The 20056-nt window shown below is 55.1% G+C and overlaps 1 protein-coding gene across 2 annotated transcripts in view; it reads right to left on the reverse strand.

Annotated features, from left to right (window-relative positions):
• Window positions 1-3413: 3413 nt before the first annotated feature.
• Window positions 3414-20056, reverse strand: part of MIGA2 (mitoguardin 2) — a 32117-nt gene continuing 15474 nt past the window's right edge. For both annotated transcript variants that reach the window (XM_017499133.2, XM_037728059.1), the window contains exons 7-16: window positions 17647-17764; window positions 16260-16360; window positions 15583-15698; window positions 13261-13333; window positions 12947-13033; window positions 7815-7913; window positions 7354-7488; window positions 6233-6286; window positions 5441-5557; window positions 3414-5165 (exon numbers count right to left, since the gene is read on the reverse strand). In XM_017499133.2, the coding sequence (XP_017354622.1) occupies window positions 4959-5165; window positions 5441-5557; window positions 6233-6286; window positions 7354-7488; window positions 7815-7913; window positions 12947-13033; window positions 13261-13333; window positions 15583-15698; window positions 16260-16360; window positions 17647-17764 (1107 nt within the window). In that variant the 3' untranslated portion in view covers window positions 3414-4958. The remainder of the gene's footprint in view (window positions 5166-5440; window positions 5558-6232; window positions 6287-7353; window positions 7489-7814; window positions 7914-12946; window positions 13034-13260; window positions 13334-15582; window positions 15699-16259; window positions 16361-17646; window positions 17765-20056) is intronic.

Raw genomic sequence — 20056 nt, forward strand, 5'->3', positions numbered from 1 at the left:
TTTTTTGAGACAGAGTCTCGCTGTGTCACCCAGGCTGGAGTGCAGTGGCATGATCTCTGCTCATTGCAACCTCCACCTCCAGGGTTCAAGTGATTCTCCTGCCTCAGCCTCCAGAGTAGCTGGGACTACAGGCATGCATCACTACACCTGGCTAATTTTTTAGTAGGGACGGGGTTTCACCATGTTGGCCAGGCTGGTCTCGAACTTCTAACCTCGTGATCCACCCACCTCAGCCTCCCAAAGTGCTGAGATTACAGATGTGAGCCACCTCGCCCGGCCCCCATTCTAGTCTCGATGGACATTTGTGTGTTTCTAAATTTGGGGCTTTAGAAGTGGAGCTGCAGTGAGCACCTACCTTATGCACAGTTTTGGATTAATACCTGTGGATTCGTGCTTGTGGATTTGTTTCTGAGGGAGATGTGCCTAGGAGCCCTTACAGGGTCCCATGAGATGGAAGAGGTGATGCAGTCAGACCTGGCTATTGGACAGGGGCTGCACAGTGCACGCATGAATATGGCCAGGAGCCCTAGGGGAGGCTGCCTGAGCTGCCCATCTCCTCCCTCTGAGCTGAGGGTTTGACCAGTGATGTTCCCAACGCCCGATCCGCACACCCTGAGACACGCTGCGTCCTTTCTGTTACCTCCACAACAGCCCTGCGAGGCAGCCCTGACTGCACCCAGCTTGTGGCTGAGGCGAGGCTCAGAGTGGCACGCTATTTGCCATGGCCACATGGCCCAGGTTCAGAACCACCCTGCATCTCATGAACCAGACTGTTGGCCGCCTCCTCCCACTGCCCCATAGGTTCTCAGACAAGCCCTAAAACCCAGGCTTTTCCAGAGCTGCCCCAGGGCAGGGTCTGACCTTTCACCTCTCGCCTTTCCTCTGGCAGGGAGTTCACAGAGAGGGTGGCCTTGAGATTAGAGGTACAGAGTCTAACTGCACCACACCCCAGCCACACTGGTCTGTGCTGAGTCCCAGCAAGCCCTTAGGAAACAAGGCTCTTTCCTTCTCTTGTCCTCCGATGTGGTTGGCTGTCTCCCCACTCAAATCTTGTCTTGAATTGTAGCTTCCATAATTCCCACTTGTTGTGGGAGGGACCCGGTGGGGGTAATTGAATCATGGAGGCAGTTTTCCCCATACCATTCTCGTGGTAGTAAGTCTCACAAGATCTGATGGTTTTATAAGGGGGGGGTCCCCCTTTCACTTGGTTCTCTTTCTCTCTTGCCTACTGCCATGTAGGATGTGTGCCTTTCACCTTCCACCATAATTGGGAGGCCTCCCCAGCCATGGGGAACTGTGAGTCCATTAAACATCTTTTTATTTATAAATTAGCCAGTCTTGGGTATGTCTTTGTCAGCAGCGTGAAAACTAATACAGCCTTTCTCCAAACGTGATGATGCCGCCTTCTGGGTTGAATGTTCATTCGTTCACTTCAGGAAATATTTGAGTTCCTCAGTCATGCCAGACCACGTGTGGGCATCAGGGATGAAGGGTGAACACAGCCAGCTGGGTGCCATCCTCAGGAAACTGCCATTTCAGTGTAGGCTGTGGAAGTCCTAGATCCCTGTGATGTCAAACTAGAAGTGATGGTTTCAGTTGTAAAAACCTGTGAGAGGAGTTGTTCATCATGTATCTCTTAGAGTAGATGCTTCTGGAAGGTAGGGCCTGGGACCCACAGAAATGGCCAGGCTCCCCTGGGCTGTGAGCTCCCCTGGTTTGCAACATTTGCTGATTTCCATGTTGGAAATCCTCTCTCTTGGGGAGGGGTGCGGTGGCTCATGCCTGAAATCCTAGCACTTTGGGAGGCCGAGGTGAGAGGATCACTTGAGGCCAGGAGCTTGAGACCAACCTGGGCAACACAGTGAGACCTCGTTTCTAACAATAAACACATCGGGCCAGATGTGGTGGCTCATGCCTGTAATTCCAGCATTTTGGGAGGCTGAGGCAGGCCGATCACAAGGTCAGGAGTTCGAGACCAGCCTGGTCAACATGGTGAAACCCTGTCTCTACTAAAAGTACAAAAATTAGCCAGGCGTGGTGGCACGCACCTGTAATCCTAGCTACTCGGGAGGCTGAGGCAGGAGAATCACTTGAACCTGGGAGGCGGAGGTTGCAGTGAGCCAAGACCACTATTGAACTCCAGCCTGGGTGACAAAGCGGGACTCCATCTCAAAAAAAAAAAAAAAAAAACAGTAAACACATAAATATATAAAGCAAGCACACATTCTCCCCAGGGCTCGCACTCAAGCTGCCGCCATTGACGTTCCTTGCCCAGGTTGGAAGGAGATGCCCACGGCCAGCTCTGGAGAGTGGGCAGTGCAAGCAGGCTCCTGCGCCTCCACCGCTGTCTCCGCAGCACCCAGAGCAAGGCCTGGCACACAGTAGGTGCACAACAACTATATGGCGAACAAATGAGTGAGCATCCTTCAACTCTCCTGTCTGCGCATACGTCCCGGAGCCCACTTCTATTCATTCCAACCACTGTTTATCAAGCACTCAGTGTGAGCCTCGCCACGGCCAAAGGCTCGGCGGACAGGATCTCACCCACCATCTGAGAATCAGTCAGCCGGTGAAGCAGGAGGAAACTCACAGCTCCTCATGACCCGATGGAAATGCAGACAGCTCCAGGTGAGGGCATGGGGTGGTGGATGGGGCGTTGGGCTAGGTTCCGGAGACCTGGCTGTCCAGCGTGGGGCTGTCATGGAGTCGCCATGTGCTGGAGCATACCCGCTTCCCTTCCCTCTCCCGTCTCCTCTTTCATCAGCAAGGGTGCTGGTCTCAGTTAACAACCACCCCAAAACCTCCTGGCCTAAAACCATCCCCATTTTACGCTCAAAGTCTGTGGTTACGCTCAGCTGGCCAGGCCTGCTGGGGTCGCTCATGGCAGCTGGCCACTCAGCTGGGTCTGTGTGGCCCAAGAGGACCTTCAAGACTGGCAATGAGCTGTGGCTGCTGGCCAGGGTGCCTCTGTTCTCCTCCACGTGGCCTCCCCAGCAAAGGGGCCCAGGTGTCTGGCATGGCAGCAGCTACTTTCCAAGAAGGCACGTCCCAACACAGCAGAGCTCAGGCCTCTGCTGGCCAAAGCAGGTCACACAGCCAAGCCTGGCTCTGCTGCGGGAGAGGACTATACAGGACGTTGAGTCCTGAGAGGTGCAATTCTGGGAGCCTTGATCGTGACAGTCCACCACCAACAGGCCGGGCTTCCCCTTGGGGTCTTCCCAGCTCTGGTCTCTGGGATTCTGAGCCTCCTGGGACATCTTGTTCTGCTCTGAGATGGGAAGTGCTCCAAGACTGATGTGGGGGGTGGGGACCAAAAGGACCCAGGAGCCAGCTTGGAGGGGCTCCCACTGGCTCTGGCCCTGCTGTGTCCCAAGAAGCACACAGCCACGCACATAACCAACAACATGGCACGGTGGAAGGAGGTCGTCTCGAGTGTTTATTTGACTCACAGTCAGTGCACACACTCTACCATCCGGAGTCAGAAGCTGCGACAGCTGACCGCTACAGGCAGTGCACAGATGTGTAAACAAAGACAAATGAAAATGCCACGTCTGTTCACTGGGGAGCAAATGAGGGGGCGGGGCTGAGGCCCACCATTACATTCACAGCACAGGGCAAGTGCAAATGAACAGGATGTCAGGACTGGGGGCGGACGGGGGGGCACAGGGTCCTTCCTGCCCAGGCAGGTTAGTGCCTGAGGATCCCGTGTCTGGGAAGGGGCCCACAGATGACGGGCCACCCCCAGCACTGTCTCCCCTCCTCTCTGTGGCGCACCCTCCCACCCTTTCCCATTGAGGAGAGGGGCCCCAGTTACAGGAGCCAGTCCTCTGATGCCTGAGTGTGGAAACCCAGGAGGGGAGTCTGTTTCTCCTGCAGGCCTCAACAGAATGCATTAGGGTCACAGACACCTGCTCAGCTGAAGATACTGAGAAGTGAGTCTGCCGGGCTGACAGGATCCTGAGGCGTAAGGTCCTGCTAATAAAACTCTGTCTGCAGGCCCAGGGGAGGCTCTCTGCCCCCATGAGGCTCCAGGAGCATTTGTGCGTAGAACCGAAGGCAAAGTGCTGAGCAGTTTCTTGTCCTAATGAGGGTGGGGAAGCTGGTCCAGCCACAAACATCCTCTGACCTCTCCCAACATGGTCCCTGGGCCCATGGGTGATGAGTCTGAGCGAACCCTGGTCAGAGCCCCCAGCTCAGAGCCTAGCACCACCCAGGGAGGTCCAGGCTCACCGAAAGGGAATGGGCGGAGGCAGGAGGGCCCACCCCACCTCTGCCCATCTTTGGTGGCGGCAAAGGTGGGAGAAGAAATGACGATCTTTGGCAGGGCAAGGGAATGTCAAAGGACAGTGTCCTGGTTTGGTGCTTGGGTTTGTCCCCTCCCAGAGAGCAGAGGATGGGGAGGCCCACACCTCTGTCCCACCTCTGGATGGCCTGAGCCTGCTGCCCACCAAGGTGGCCCCACTCTCCTCCTCTGGAGTTGCAAAGTCTCTGAGAAGGTGGCCAAGGTGGGGAGGCCATCAGGACAGGCCAGCCGGATGCCTGGATGCTGAGACCATGAAGCCACAGGTGGCTTCTAGCTCTGGACACTGTGACCTTCACTACAGGGCACGGTGTCCCCTCCTTCACCTCTACCCTCCCAGCCCTTTTGTCAGGAGCCCTGGGGTGATGAGAGGTTCTGTGGGGCATCCTGGCTCTGCCTGTCCCAGTTCTCCACAACGCGCCCTCTCTGACTGCCTCTCTCCCCCACAGGCCCCACTGGCCACTGTCCTGGCCTCTGCTTCCCCCAGGGACTGTTCCATCCCTCTCTGTGGAAATTTCCCCTCTGGGCTTTGGGGACTCCCAGATGATGGGGATGGGCAAGGTCAGGGGCAGCCGCCCTCGGCCACCATGGCCATCAGCCACCAACCCAGGGAAGGGAGGAGGAGCCTTTTCTCTGCTGCCTCCAGCCCACGCAGCCTCTACTGCAGCCCCCCCAGGGACCCATTCTCTCGGGGCAGCGCTCCATTCAGGCCTGCGCTGCTGGCCGTGGGTACCCCAAGGTAGCCCAGGAGGATCTCACTGCGGCGCCGGGACAGCTGCAGGATGTCATCTGCCAGCGCGGGCACCGACGTGTAGCGCACATTGTCCAGGTCGAACATGTCCCTCAGGTACTGCACAATCTGGTGCTGCGGGAACAGGGCTGGCGTCAGGCCTAGCCCGGGCTGCTGCCCACCATGATGCCCTCCAGGTCACCCCACCCCGCTTCTCTACCACCAGAGCCCCAGCCAGTTCTCTCCACCCCCGGGCTCCTCCCTCCCGCTACTTCCTCTGGACTCACGTGGGTCCGGCTCCACCCTCCCTCTGGGAGCAGGCCCAGGCCCTCACCCCATTCCTGGCACCTCCCAGGGTGCCTGTGCCCAGGGCAGTGGTCAGGAAAGAACAAAAACTGCTCCCTGTTTACCTTGAAGAAAGCACAGACTTCAGCAAGCTGAGGCTTGGGTCCAAGGAAGCCGAAGGCTAGGACAGGGCTCACATGCTCCGATACGGAGTAGAAGTGGGAGATGAAGCCGTCAGGCACCTGCAGTGGCAACAAGGCTGAGGGGCCAGGCTGGGGCCCAGGTAGGACGAGGGGCCAGGCTGGGGCCCAGGTAGGACGAGGTCACCGGGCCCAGGTGTGGCACAAAGGGCCATGCTTTGGAGGTCCACCCAGCTCATGAATGTTGCCGCTGGATGGCCCTGGGCAGTGACTCGAGCTTTCAAAGCCCATTTTAACTTATGCAGACGGTAACCACGGGCCACTGTGGGAACTGCACGAGGCGGGGCTTTGGTGGCTCAGGAAGTGCCTGGAGCACATGGCAGCGGCAGCTGGTATCAGCTGGGCAGCAGAACCTGGCCCGCAGAGGGTAGCAACAAACCACAGCCCAGATAGCGCAGCCAGTCCCTGTCTGGGAGCGGAATGATGGGAGCCTAACTACTGGCGGGGAAGGGGCGGGGCTCTGTCTGCTCCTGGGCGTCCTGTTCCCACCGAGGCGCCTGCACCAGGCCAGCCCTGTGGCCACCACCCTAGGATGTCTGTTCCCATCCCCAGTGGCCTGCTCTGTGCTGGGCCTGGGAGGAGAGGAAGTGGCTCTAGGCACGCCTCCAGGGAGCTCCTGGCCCTGGGAGAGGTAATGCGGAACAGGCGGCCAGGGCCAAGTGGCTCAGCAAGGAGCTCCACGCCGCAGCCACGCCACCTCACAGCCCAGTCACTCACCATCAACAGCCTCCTCTTGGCTTTCAGGACCGACCAGCAAGCAGTGGCCAGGGCCTGCATCAAACACAGGATGCGCCCAGGTGTCCAAACAGGCCTAGCCCACAGCCCCTGCCCCTGCCAGCCAGGACCAAGCCCTCCCACTCCAAGCAGGAAGATGAGGCTGGGTGTCCAAGCACTGCGGCTTCCTCCTCTATTATGGAGTCAGACATCCCTAGACTTGGTCTCAACTCTAACCAAGAGTTACTGCTGGATCGTCTCTGTGCCTCAGTCTCCTCCTCTGTAAAGGGCCACACACACACCCCCACCTCCTTTGGTGGGTTGTGGGAGCAATGGTTCCCGCCTGAACACTGCCTCTCGGAAGCCTGGGTCCAGGCATCACGGCCCAGCTGCTGGAGCGTCACTACTGGCCTCGCTGGGGGTCCTGTGTTGGGCTGTCTCTTGCTCTGTGCCTTTTTCTCTTTATGGTTTTGATTTCCCCTCTTTTAACTTGATTTAACAGCGTGCATCAAAATGGAATAGAATTCATACCAGCACAGAATGAGTGGAATTAAGGTAGGGCGTGGTGACTCACAGCTCACACCTGTAATCCCAGCACTTTGGGAGGCCAAGACAGGTGGATCACCTGAGGTCAGGAGTTCAAGACCAGCCTGACCAACATGGAGAAACCCTGTCTCTACTAAAAATACAAAAATTAGCCAGGCATGGTGGTGCATGCCTGTAATCCCAGCTACCTGGGAGGCTGAGGCAGGAGAATCACTTGAACCTGGTAGGTGAAGGTTGCGGTGAGCCAAGATCAAGCCACTGCACTCCAGCCTGAGCAACAAGAGGGAAACCCCGTCTCAAAAAAAAAAAAAAAAAATGAATGAGTGGAATTAACTAAATGAAACCACACAATAGGAAGAAAACGCACAGCACATTGGTTCTAAACTGGGGCACCAGGCAGCAACGGAGCACCCTGGAGGCTTCTCCAAGCAGACTCTGGTCTCCCAGGCCTGCAGCCCCAGATCTAAGGGCTGGGGGCCCAGCCGTGGTACAAATGCTGGGGACAGAGAGAATGGGGGCAGGCAAGCGCACAGGCTGATGGCAGCAAGTGTGGGTCTGGGAGCAGGACAGCGACCCACCGTCTCCTTGAAGCTGTCTGACAGCCAGCGGTTCCGCAGGACGGCAAGCACTGAGGCCGGGGGATTCTCCAGGTCCTCGAAGGCGTCCATGAGGATGAAGTCCAGCACGATGTCGAAGAAGCTCATGCATACCACCTGCGGAGGGTACCACCCGGGAGGTTCATGCATGGCACCTGCCCCCACCCGTGGGGGCACTTTCCAGATGGGGAGACTGAGGCTGGGGGGCCAGGGCATGAACACACATGAAGGGGACACGTCTTCCCCGCTCTGCTGTCCAAAGGGGTATAGCTGGGGCCATTCCTCCCTCCACCTTGGCCTGGGGCAGGGCAGGAACTGGGGCTGTGAGCAGCAATGAACATCTCAGCCACTTGGAACTGAGGCAGAGCTTGGCCCAGGATGCAGGGGAGCTGCTCAGATGCAGGGGAGCCCGGGATGCTGGGGTTCAGCACAAAGCAGCTCACCCCTCGGCCCTCCAGCTCCAGCCGCGTCGTGGCCCAGGTCTCGGGCCGCAGGGCATAGCTCAGCATCTCCTCGTAGCTCTCCAGGAAGCCTTTGGGGCTCTGTGGGGAGACGCACAGCCCATCCTGGTCACTGGACAAGACCCACAGGGACAGGCTGGCCTGTGGATGCCAAGGCACAGCTGGGGCCCATCCCCATGCAGTAGCCACAGGGAAAACGTGGCAGAAAAGTGTCTCCTACTCAGCACAGTGTGCTTCTCCAGAGAACCAGGACACCCAGTCAGGTCAGGCCGGCTCCTCTGCTGACCGCCTGCCATCTTCCAGGAGTGCCCAGTGTGACAGCATCATCTCACTTTGGAGGGACACAGAATGTGAGGGTTAGAGTCAGCCAGCCAAAGGTTCAAATCTCTGTGACCTTGGACCTTAGCGGGGGAAGGGGAGAAGTTACAGCCCCACCCTGATGAGGCTTTTCTGGAGCAGCGGCTGAGCTCGTGTGTGACGCAGTCAGTCCAGCACCAAAGCATTCAAAATACAGCACGTAAAGCACTGCTGAGCAGCGCTGAGGCTCTCGGCACACTTGATGCATCCTTCACTCTCTGGGACCCTGAGGGTTACCTGGGGTTTGGGACACTTTTCAGATGTGGGTCTGCATTTATGGACATAGAAAAACACTAAGTGTCAGGGTTGTTTCTCAGCATGGATTAACTAGTGATTTTTACTTTTTTTAAGTCTTTTTCTGTTGCCCAGGCTAGAGTGCAGTGGCACGATCTCAGCTCACTGCAGCCTCTGCCTCCCAGGTTCAAGTGATCCTCCTGCCTCAGCCTCCTGAGTAGCTGGGATCACAGGTGCCCGCCACCACACCAGGCTATACATGCAGTAGACGGGGTTTCACCATGTTGGCCAGCTGGTCTCGATCTCCTGACCGAAGGTGATCTGCCCACCTCAGCCTCCCAAAGTGCTGGGATTACAGACTACAGGTAGAGCCACCGCACCTGGCCCCAAATTTTGACAAAGTATTTTCATTACATTTTAAAGAAAATTTGCTGGGATGATCCTGGGCCATCCTTTGACCGCCCTGACTGAGTCTGTTTTCTCATTGGTACACAGTGACGATGATGAAGATAGGGGCTGGTCCTCGATACCTGAGCATGCCCTATCATGTAATGTCCCCAGGACACACCCATTCACACAGGAGGACACCCATACGTGATGAGGTTTTGTGGTTGCCCACTGACACCACGTTTAGCGAGTGGCCTGATGCTACAACCCTGGTGCCTGGGTTCGCATCTGCCCAGGGCTTGCATCTGCCCAGGCCAGGGCCGGGCCCCATTCTAACAGAGCCGCATCAGGTACTGCTTCAGTCCCAGGGCTCGGTGCAGGCTCTAGAGCTCAGGGGGCTGCTACACGGCTCCCATTTGTTTTTGTTTTTGTTTTGAGACGAGTCTTGCTTTATCACCAGGCTGGAGTACAGTGACATGATCCCAGCTCACTACAGCCTCCACTTCCTCCTGGTGTCAAGGGGTTCTCCTGCCTCAGCCTCCACAGTAGCTGGGACTACAGGCGTGCACCACCATGCCCAGCTAACTTTTGTATTTTTAGTAGAGACGGGGTTTCACCATGTTGGCCAGGATGGTCTCAATCTCTTGATCTCACGATCTGCCCACCTCAGCCTCTCAAAGTGCTGGGATTACAAGTGTGAGCCACTGCGCCCAGCCACGGCTTGCTTGCTTGCTTGCTTGCTTGTTTTTTGTTTTTTTTTTTTTGAGATGGAGTCTGTCTTTGTTGCCCAGACTGGAGTGCAGTGATGCGGTATTGGCCCACTGCAACCTCCACCTCACAGGTTCCAGCTATTCTCCTGCCTCAGCCTCCTAAGTAGCTGGGATTACAGGTGCGCACCACCACGCCAGCTAATTTTTGTATTTTTTAGTAGAGACAAGGTTTCACCATATTGGCCAGGATGGTCTCAATTTCTTGACCTGGTGATCCACCTGCCTCAGCATCCCAAAATGCCGGGATTATAGGCATAAGCCACTGCGCCCGGCCTTATTTGCTAATAAAACCAAAGTCCCACACCAAGAAGTTGCAAAGCGGAGCTCCCCAGAGGGTGGAGTCCTGGCACCCACCTTAGCCTTCCTTCACTTACTCACTTAGCTTCCTGCAGAGGCCCACAGAGACCCGGCTAAGGACTCAGGCTGGGTCCAGGCTACCTGGCTTCAAATCCACCTCTACCCCTCTCTTGCTTAGTATCCTGGACAAGCCCCCTTCCCTTCCTGGGCTCAGCACCCTCATTCGCCAAGCAGAAATTGCGGTGAGGATTGAATGAACTACCCGAGGTGAAGCACCATGAGCACACACAGCACTGCAGGTAAACGGCCGCTACTGGGAGCGAAATCATCCGAGGAGTGCTTATGCAGTCCCTGCCCTGTGCCAGGCCCTGGATGGGGCACACACCTGTGCCAGGAGAGCTCCAGCCCTGGCCCCCATGGAGCTTACTGAATAACCGGAGAGGAAGGACAAGGCAGCCCACGAGCAGGAGGCAGGTGGTGAGGCCACACTGCCACAGTGAGCCCAGGGCTTCTCTAGGGTCTCAGGGAGTCAGGTGATGACCTCCTGGGATAGAGACGGCTGGGGGTACTGAGAAGACAAGTGACCGTGGAATGGGGGAGGGAGGAAGACAGAGGAAAATTGGAGTGTCTTCCAGACACTGTGTCCCACCTCCTAACCTAGGTGCTGGTTACACAGGATTTTTCTTTCCTTTCATTAAATCCTATAGATATGCTGGGCACAGTAGCTCACACCTATAATCCCAGCACTTTGGGAGGCCAAGGCGGGCAGATCACCTGAGGTCAGGAGTTCCAGACCAGCCTGGCCAACATGGTGAAACCCTGTCTCTACTAAAAATACAAAAATTAGCCAGCCGTGGTGGCACATGCTTGTAATCCCGGCTACTTGGGAGGGAGGTGGAGGTAGAAAAATCACTTGAACCTGGGAGGCAGAGGTTGCAATGAGTCAAGATGGAACCATGGTACTCCAGCCCAGACGACACAGCAAGACTCCATCTCAAAAAAAAAAAAAAAAAAAAAAATCCTATAGATACTTTCTGGTTTTTTGAGACAGGGTCTCATTCTGTTGGCCAGGCGGGAGAGCAGTGGTGCAATCATGGCTCACTGTAGCCTTGAACTCCTGGGCTCAAGCAATCCTCCCATCTCGGCCTCTTAAACTGCTAGGATTACAGGCGTAAGCCACCGTGCCCAGCCAAATCCTATACTTTTTTTACACTGTCTTCTATGTGTATTTCACGATAAAGTTGTTTTCTTTAAAAAAATAATAATAATCATAAGGCCAGGTGTGGTGGCTTACATCTGTAAGCCCAGCACTTTTGGAAGGCTAAGGAGGGCAGATCACCTGAGGTCAGGAGTTTGAGACCAGCCTAGGCAACATAGGAAAACCCAGTCTCTGTGAAAAATACAAAAATCAGCCAGCTGTGATGGCACATGCCTGTTGTCCCAGCTACTCAGGAGGTTGAGGCAGGAGGATGGCTTAAGCATAGCAGGTGGAGGTCGCAGTGAGCCAAGATCATGCCACTGCACTGCAGGCTAGGCGGCAGAAGCAAAACTCTGTCTCAACAAAAAAAAGATCGAGCAACAGTGTTCCTGGTGTAGAGCCTAGCACATGCAAAGCCCAGATGATGCAGCAAGTCTGGTGCACTAGAAGGCCCTTCAGCCAGACAGGATGAAGCTCACAGGGCAGCAAACACCAATCAGAGCTTGGCCTTTGCCCCAAGGGCAGCAGGCACAAGCAAGCGTTGTAGGTGGCTGGCTACAACCAGATAACGGGTGAGGAGCAGATGTATGAGGTCAGATGTGTGTTTTACAGTCATCTCTCCAACTGTTCAAAAGCTGTGCTCAAACCCGTTAAAAAGAAAAGACAAGTAATCAATCAACAAAAAAATTATGCAACCTCGCTGGGCGCGGTGGCTCATGCCTGTAATCCCAGCGCTTTGGGAGGCCGAGGCAGGTGGATCAATTGAGGTCAGGCATTTGAGACCAGCCTGACCAACATGGAGAAACCCCGTCTCTACTAAAAATACGAAACCAGCCAGGCATGGTGGCGCATGCCTGTAATCCCAGATACTTGGGAGGCTGAGGCAGGAGAATCACTTGAACCTGGGAGGTGGAGGTTACAGTGAGCCAAAGTCGCACCACTGCACAACAGCCTGGGCAACAAGAGCAAAACTCCGTCTCAAAGAAAAAACAAAAACAAACATTATGCAACCTCATCAGTAATCAAAGATGCAAGGAAACACCCTTATCTTGCTGGCAGCAACATAAGTTGTTAAGGCCTTTTGGAGGGCAACTGGCAATATCTGCCGGCCTTCTAAATGTCCAGGACACAGAAATGCCATATCCATGCTTTGCCTCACAGAAAACCTCTCAAGAGAGCCCTGTAAGGAAGATTATAGTAGTGATGTCTGTGATGGTGAACACTAGACAGCCCAGTGTCCATCCATCAGGGATTGGGGTCATCGTGTGGCGCTCTCCACGTAATGGAACGCTCCACAGTTGGGGAAAACCCTCCCGGTGCTGGCGTGGACAGACGCACACCATATGCCACTACACCCCAGAGTAAATTGCGGGACGGAAAGTAGGCAAAGGCTTAGAAACGGAATAACAGCATCCACGGTTTGAGAGTCTACAGAATCGAGTAGGAGGCACACACATAACCGTGTGCACAGGGGTTCCCTCTGGCAGGTGGGGTTCAAGGGGACCCTCTGTGGTTTGCATTTTATTTTTATTTTTATTTTTTTGAGACAAAGTCTAGCTCTTGTCGCCAAGCCTGGAGTGCAGTGGTGTCATCTTGGCTCACTGCAACCTTTGCCTCCTGGGTTCACTTGATTCTCCTACCTCAGCCTCCTGAGTAGCTGGGGTTACAGGCGCACACCACCACACCTGGCTAATTTTTGTATTCTTTTTTTTTTAGAGACGGGGTTTCACCATGTTGGCCAGGTTGGTCTCAGGCTCCTGACCTCAGGTGATCCACCCGCCTTGGCCTCCCAAAGTGCTGGGATTCAGGCGTGAGTCATCGTGCCCTGCCAGGTTTGCATTTTATAATTGCCCCCTACCCCACCCCGTTACCTTCTCAGCCTTGGTCATCAGGCCTGTCACCATCTGCCGGCCCACTTTCCCGAAGAAAAGCTGGTTACTCTTGTCTTCCAGAAGCCCCTGGGGAAGGAGGGAGGGAGAGGAGTGAGCTGCTGGCATGGCAGTCCCTCAAAGCCCACGGAGAGGGCCACAGAAGAGGCCAGGTAGGTTGCCCACCTGCCACAGAGGAGCCCAGGGTGGGAGCAGGGCTGGCCAGGGACCAGGAGGCCACATACATGACACAGAGCCGTGGCCGGCCTGACCGCCCCTCGCCTTCCACCCCCGCGGAGCCCCCAGGCCACACCCACCTCGAAGGCCTGCCGCACACAGTGCAGCTTGGCCAGAAAGTCCTGGTCGCTGTAGCAGCCCAGCAGCTCCGTCCTGAGGGGAGGACAGATGGCGTCACACAACCTGGTCCCTGCCCAGTGATGCCCCGGGGGGTCAGGTGGCACCTGAGTGGGGAGGGGAGAGGCTCTGGCTCCAGCCCTGGCCCTGCCTCAGCTTGGCAGTGTGACCTCTGGCTGGTACCTGCCTCCCTTGAGGCCTTGGTCTTCCCAGGCCACAGGATGAGGCTGCCTGGATGAGCTGTGAGGACATGACAGCCTCTCAGGCACTGGGTTACAGAGATGACCAAGGCTTGCTTAGGCCACAACCCGCCCCACAGTTCACTGGCAACGGACTGAAATGGCCAAACTGCCTCCTGATGGCAGATGTGGTGAACCACCCAGCAGGGTGGTGGCCCTTCATCTAAATCACCTCGGCTTCAGCCAGGGTGTGATTCATTCCTGGTCAGCGAACTTTTTTTTTTTTTTAAGAAGGAGTCTCACTCTGTCACCCAGGCTGCAGTGCAGTGGTGCCATCTCAGCTCACTACATCCTCCACCTCCCAGGTTCAAGCAATTCTCCTGCCACAAACTCTCAAGAAGCTAAGACTACAGGCGCCCACCACCGCACCCCACCTAATTTTTATATTTTTAGTGGAGATGGGATTTCACCATGTTGGCCAGGTTGGTCTTGAACTCCTGACCTTACGTGATCCGCCTGCCTTGGCCTCCCAAAGTGCTGGGATTACAGGCGTGAGCCAGAATGCCTGCCCAGTTTTTTGGCTTTTTTTTTTTTTTTTTTTTTTTATTTTGTTTTTTTTTTTTTTTTTTTTTTTGAGATAGAGTCTAGTCTCACTCTGTTGCCCAGGCTGGAGTACAGTGGGGTGATCTCCACTCACTGCAGCTTCTGCCTCCCAGGTTCAAGCAATCCTCCTGTCTCAGCATCCCAAGTAGCTAGAACTGAAGGTACATGCCGCCATGCCCAGCTAATTTTTATATTTTTAGTAGAGATGGAGTTTGCACCATATTGGCCAGGCTGGTCTCAGACTCCTGACCTCAGGTGATCTGCCTGCCTCGGCCTCCCAAAGTGCTGGGATTACAGACATGAGCCACTGCACACAGCTCCAGGTTAACTTTTAAACACACATACTGAAATCTGCAAGCCATGATCAAAAAGCCAAGTTCTCAGGCCCGGTGCAGTGGCTCAGTGAGCCTGTAGTCCCAGCACTTTGTGGGGGCCAAGGTGGGTGGATCACTTGAGGTCAGGAGTTTGAGACCAGCCTGGCCAACACAGTGAAATCCCATCTCTACTAAAAATACAAAAAAAAAAAAAAAAAAATTAAAAACACAAAACAAAAAAAAAAAAAAAAAAAAAAAAAAAGTTTTCAGTCTCTTATCATACAAAAAAGTTAATTTAAAATGGTGAAGAGGCCTAAATATAACCACAAACAAGAAAACCGAGGCTAAGAGAAGTTAAGCGACTTGTTACCGGCAGCAGAACTTGGAGGCACCTGGGTCTGTCTGTCCCCACAGCCTGGGTTCCTGACTCTCCTACGGCGGAACTGCCTCCAGACACTGCACTTAGGACCAGTGCCTCCTGTGTGGCTGGACCCTCCTGAGAATTTATTTTGTTTTTATATGGAATGCTTGGGAAATCTGTGTGTCATCCTTGCACCGGGACCATGCTAATCTCTATACCATTCCTTTTTTTTTTTTTTTTTTTTTTCTGCTCTGTTGTCTAGGCTGGAGTGCAATGGCATAATCTCGACTAACTGTAACCTCCGCCTGCCAGGTTCAAGCAATTCTCCTGCCTCAGCCTCCTGAGTAGCTGGGATTACAGGTGTGAGCCACTATACCTGGCTAATTTTTGTATTTTTAGAAGAGACGGAGTTTCACCATGTTGGTCAGGCTGATCTCGAAATCCTGACCTCATGATCTGCCTGCCTCAGGCTCCCAATGTGCTGGGATTACAGGCATGAGCCACCGTGCCGGGCCCATTCCAATTTTTTTTTTAGTGTATGTGCTGTAGAAGCAAACAGCCTCTCGGAATTTAGAACAGGTATTAACTATTGTTCTTTATGAATTATGTTCATTTATTACTGTCATTATTGATACCAGACCTGCCAGTATGGGTCCATCCAGGCCTCTGCAGCTGGGGGAGGAGCTGTCGCCAGCTCACCACAGCCCCCAGTCAGCCTGGACTCACTCAGGCTGAGTCCTCACCAAGCACCACTGGCTTCTCCGCCTCCCACAAGGGCTAGGGTCACCCACTGCCTCCTGTCCCCTCCCTCGCTCCACCCCTGCTCACCTGAGGGTCCGGCAGAGCACTTTCCCCTCCTTCACCAGCTGCAGGGCCTCCTCGTAGGCAGCGGCAGGCCTGGAGAGTGGGATCGGATAATCTCCAGCCTGCAGGGACTCGAAGAGCTGGGGGAGGGTGCAGAGGGGGGGCCGGGGAAGCCCGCGTGAGCAGCATGCTGCAGCTAGAGGGGACCTGCTCATCGGCAGCCACAGTGGCCACCCCAGGTGCCTGCCCACTGCCAATCTCTCTGAGGGGAGGTCGGAGGGAACTGGCCAGGAGGCCCCAGTTCAAGCCCAGCTCTGGTCCTTAGCATCCCCATCTCCAGGGCACCTTCCCAAAGAGGCCACCTAAAGGGCACATGTACATGTTCTCCCATGCCTGATCCACATGCCCATGGCAGGAGACTGAGGCCAAGCAATGGGCACAGCAGTCTGGAGGAGGGAGAGGCTGACACAGCTGGAGCCCTTCGGGGCAGAACCCCTGCTCTCACCCACAGGACAATGGCCCCGATTTCTCAGCCCTCCCCCCATCCCCAACAGCTTCAGGTAGGCCCGTGGGAGCATCCAAATTCTGCTCCCGTCGGAGGAAATGCCTCCACTTTCCCATGACCCAGTGCCGGCCCCATGAGCCTGTAAAAAAGGCCTGGCCTTCACCCCACCCTAGGCTTGGTCCCCACCCCAAGTCACCTCAGTGGCAGAGAAGAAGGAATCCTCTGAGGTCAGGCTGTCCTCGTCGTCCGGCCGCAGCCGCAGTGAACCCTCAGTCAGGGGCAGCATGAGAGTCCTCTCTGGGAAGGGCAGCAAGAGAGGGAGGGGATAAGACTCCCAGCACAGTGCTCAGCGGGAATCCCAGTACCCAAAGCCCCCCGCCAGGCCCAGGGGAGGCTTCATCCTGGGTCTGCGATGCCCATGCTCGGGGCAAAGCTCTGACATGCCGAGTGCTTCTGTGTGAAGACACTGGACTTGTCGCCTCAGTGAGTAACTCCTTCAATCCTCACGACATCCTGAGGTGGTCAGCCTCGGGTGTGGGCTCTCGGCTGGTGAACGGCTCTGCCAGGCTCACAGGTCGCACTGCTAGACCTGAGGGCTGAAGGCCCCCGAGCTCTGCAGGGGAGGACTCTGCTGCGCTGTGTGGCCCTGGACAAGCCGCCTCTATCCTCTGACAAGCTGAAACTCAGCCACTGATACCAAGGGCTCGAGAGAGTCCACGGCCGCTCACCTGGGGTTCCCCTCCCTGCTCCGCCAAGGGCTGAGGGGTGTGGACCTCCGGGGTGCTCAGGAAAGGTTTGGTGAGCAGTTAAGCAAAGGCCACAGACCTGCAGCAGGGAAGGTCCCCCCGAGCCTTTTCTGTCATGCAGGGAGGCCACAGGAGGCAGATTCCTTCAACAGAGAAGCCACACGGAAAGCAGGTGGGGAGAAGCCAGGGCAGGGCTTGTGGCTCTCCCAACTCACTCCAGTTCTGTGTCCCCACTGGCAGAGGCAGGGAGTAGACCCTTGGGAATCTGATACTATCCCTGACAGGGCTGAGTACACAGGGAGGGACGCAGGGGTCATTCACTGCAGGGGTCCAGGACACAGTGGGCACAGAGATGACAGTGGCTATTTGGCAAAATGACTTGGTTTCCTTTAGTAATGTCACATTTCACCTCCACCCACCCAACAACAGAGCTCTGGTCTTGGCCCTTGGCCTGCTCTCAGTGAGCCTCCCAGGAGGCACCTCATCCATCCACGCGGTTTGAGCCGCAGGAAGGGACTCGAAGAGAAGGCCTGGGAGAGCCATCAGGGAGATGCTGTCACACGAGCCCCAAGGTGTACCCAAAGGGGACGGGGCCAGGTGCACTCACTGGGGATTCCCAGGGCCTCCCTTCAGCTGTGCTCCAGCCTGCCATGGAGAAGGGAACACCTCAGTTTCCCCATCTGTGCAATAAGGTGCTAGATCACGTGAGGTCCAAGAGCCCCGGTGATCCTGATTCATCGGATGCACTGAGGACCACGCCCCAGTTCTCGCACCTTCTCCTCACCTCCATACCTGCCACCCTCCATGCCCACCCCGTCTGCACCAGGCCCAGCTCACCGAGGTCCAGCAGCATGCTGTCCGTGGGGAAGGTGGAGCCGAACTCCTCCTGCAGGTGGTAGGCACGGTGCAGCAGGGACTCCAGCTTTTCCGCAAACTCCTTCCGCTGTGACTCTGGCTGCCGTAAAAACCATGAGCCTCAACCCAGACCCTGCAAGCTCCCCGTGAAAACAGCCCCTTCCCCGCCCCCGGGCCCCTGGGGAAAGGGGAGAAGCTCTGGGGCTCAGCAGCTAAACACAGAGGCTCCAGACCTTCACTGCTCAATACAGGAGCCACCAGCCACATGTGGCAGCTGAGCACTGGAAACCCGGAGTCTAAACACACACCAGATTCCAAAGACCGCACCAAAAACCGTAGCCCATCCCAGGAATCTTTTCTGTTGATTACACGCTGAAACGATCACCTTTTGGATACACCAGGTTATATAAAGTACAGCTGACCCTTAAAAATGGTGGACTGGCCGGGCGCGGTGGCTCAAGCCTGTAATCCCAGCACTGTGGGAGGCCGAGGCGGGTGGATCATGAGGTCAAGAGATCGAGACCATCCTGGTCAACATGGTGAAACCCCGTCTCTACTAAAAATACAAAAAATTAGCTGGGCATGGTGGCGCATGCCTGTAATCCCAGCTACTCAGGAGGCTGAGGCAGGAGAATTGCCTGAACCCGGGAGGCGGAGGTTGCGGTGAGCCGAGATCGCGCCATTGCACTCCAGCCTGGGTAACAAGAGCGAAACTCTGTCTCAAAAAAAAAAAAAAAAAAAATGGTGGACTTAGGGTACCTGTGCCCACACAGTTGAAAATCCACATAAAACATTTTTTGTTTTTTTAGAGAGGGTCTCATTCCATCACCCAGCCCACACTGCAGTAGCACAATCACATCTAACCACAGCCTCAACCTCCTGAGTTCAAGTGGTCCTCCCGCCTCTGCCTCCATAGTAGGTAGGACTACAGGTATGCATCCCCATGCCTGGCTAATTTCTGTATTTTTTTTTTTTGTTTTTTTGGTAGAGACAGGGTTTTGCCACGTTGCCCAGACTGGTTCCAAACTTATGGGCTCAAGTACTCCTCCTGCCTCAGCCTCCCCAGGTGCTGGGATTACAGGCGCCTGCCCCACACAGAACTTCTGACTCCTCCAAAAGTAGAGGGAGTTATTAGTAGGTTATTAACTACTAATTAATAACCTACTGTTAACCAGGAGTCTTACTGAGAACATAGTCAATTAGCATATTTTCTATGTTCTATGTATTATATACTGTAACCTTACAACAAACTAAGCCAGAGAAAAGAAAATGTTATTTATTTTTTCCCCATGGGGTGAAAGGGGTGGGAGGATTGGGGGGTCAATAAAATGTTATTAAAGAAATCATAAGTGTCCGGGCACGGTGGCTCATGCCTGTAATCCCAGCACTTTGGGAGGCTAAGGCGGGTGGATCACGTGAGGTCAGGAGTTCAAGACCAGCCTGACCAACATGGTGAAACCCCATCCCTAAAATACAAAAAAAATTAGCCAGGCATGGTGGCGTGCGCCTATAGTCCCAGCTACTCAGGAGGCTGAGACAGGAGAATTGCTTGAACCTGGGCGGTGGAGGTTGCAGTGAGCCGAGATCGCGCCACCGCACTCCAGCCTGGGTGACAGAGCGAGACTCCATCTCAAAAACAACAAAAAAAGAAATCATAAGGCAGAAAAATAGACCGGGTGAGGTGGCTCACACTTATAATCCCAGAACTTTGGGAGGCAGAGGCAGGAGAATCTCTTGAGCCCAGAAGTTTGAGACCAGCTGAGGCAACATGGAAAGACCTCATCTCTACAAAAAATACAAAAATTAAGCCGACATGTGCCTGTAGTCCCAGCTACTCAGGAGGCTGAGGTAGGAGGATTACTTGAGCCCAGGAGGTTGAGGCTGCAGTGAGCTGGAATGGCGCCACTGCACTCCAACCTGGGTGACAGAGCAAGACTCTGTCTCAAAAAATAAATAATAAATAGGTTGGGTGCGGTGGCTCATGCCTATAATCCCAGCACTTTGGGAGGCCAAGGTGGGTGGATCACGAGGTCAAGAGATTGAGACCATCCGGGCCAACATGGTGAAACCCCATCTCTACTAAAATACAAAATTAGCTGGGCATGGTGGCGCACGCCTGTAGTCCCAGCTACTAGGGAGGCTGAGGCAGAAGAATTGCTTGAACACAGGAGGCAGAGGTTGCAGTGAGCTGAGATGGTACCACTGCACTCCAGCCTGGAGCCTGGTGACACAGTGAGACTCTGTTGAAAGAAAGGAAAGAGAAAAAGAGATAGAGAGAGGCCGGGCGCGGTGGCTCAAGCCTGTAATCCCAGCACTGTGGGAGGCCGAGGCGGGTGGATCACGAGGTCAAGAGATCGAGACCATCCTGGTCAACATGGTGAAACCCCGTCTC

This window comes from Cebus imitator, unplaced genomic scaffold (assembly GCF_001604975.1).
Source record: "Cebus imitator isolate Cc_AM_T3 unplaced genomic scaffold, Cebus_imitator-1.0 Scaffold254, whole genome shotgun sequence".
In the NCBI taxonomy this organism is placed as follows: Eukaryota; Metazoa; Chordata; class Mammalia; order Primates; family Cebidae; genus Cebus; species Cebus imitator.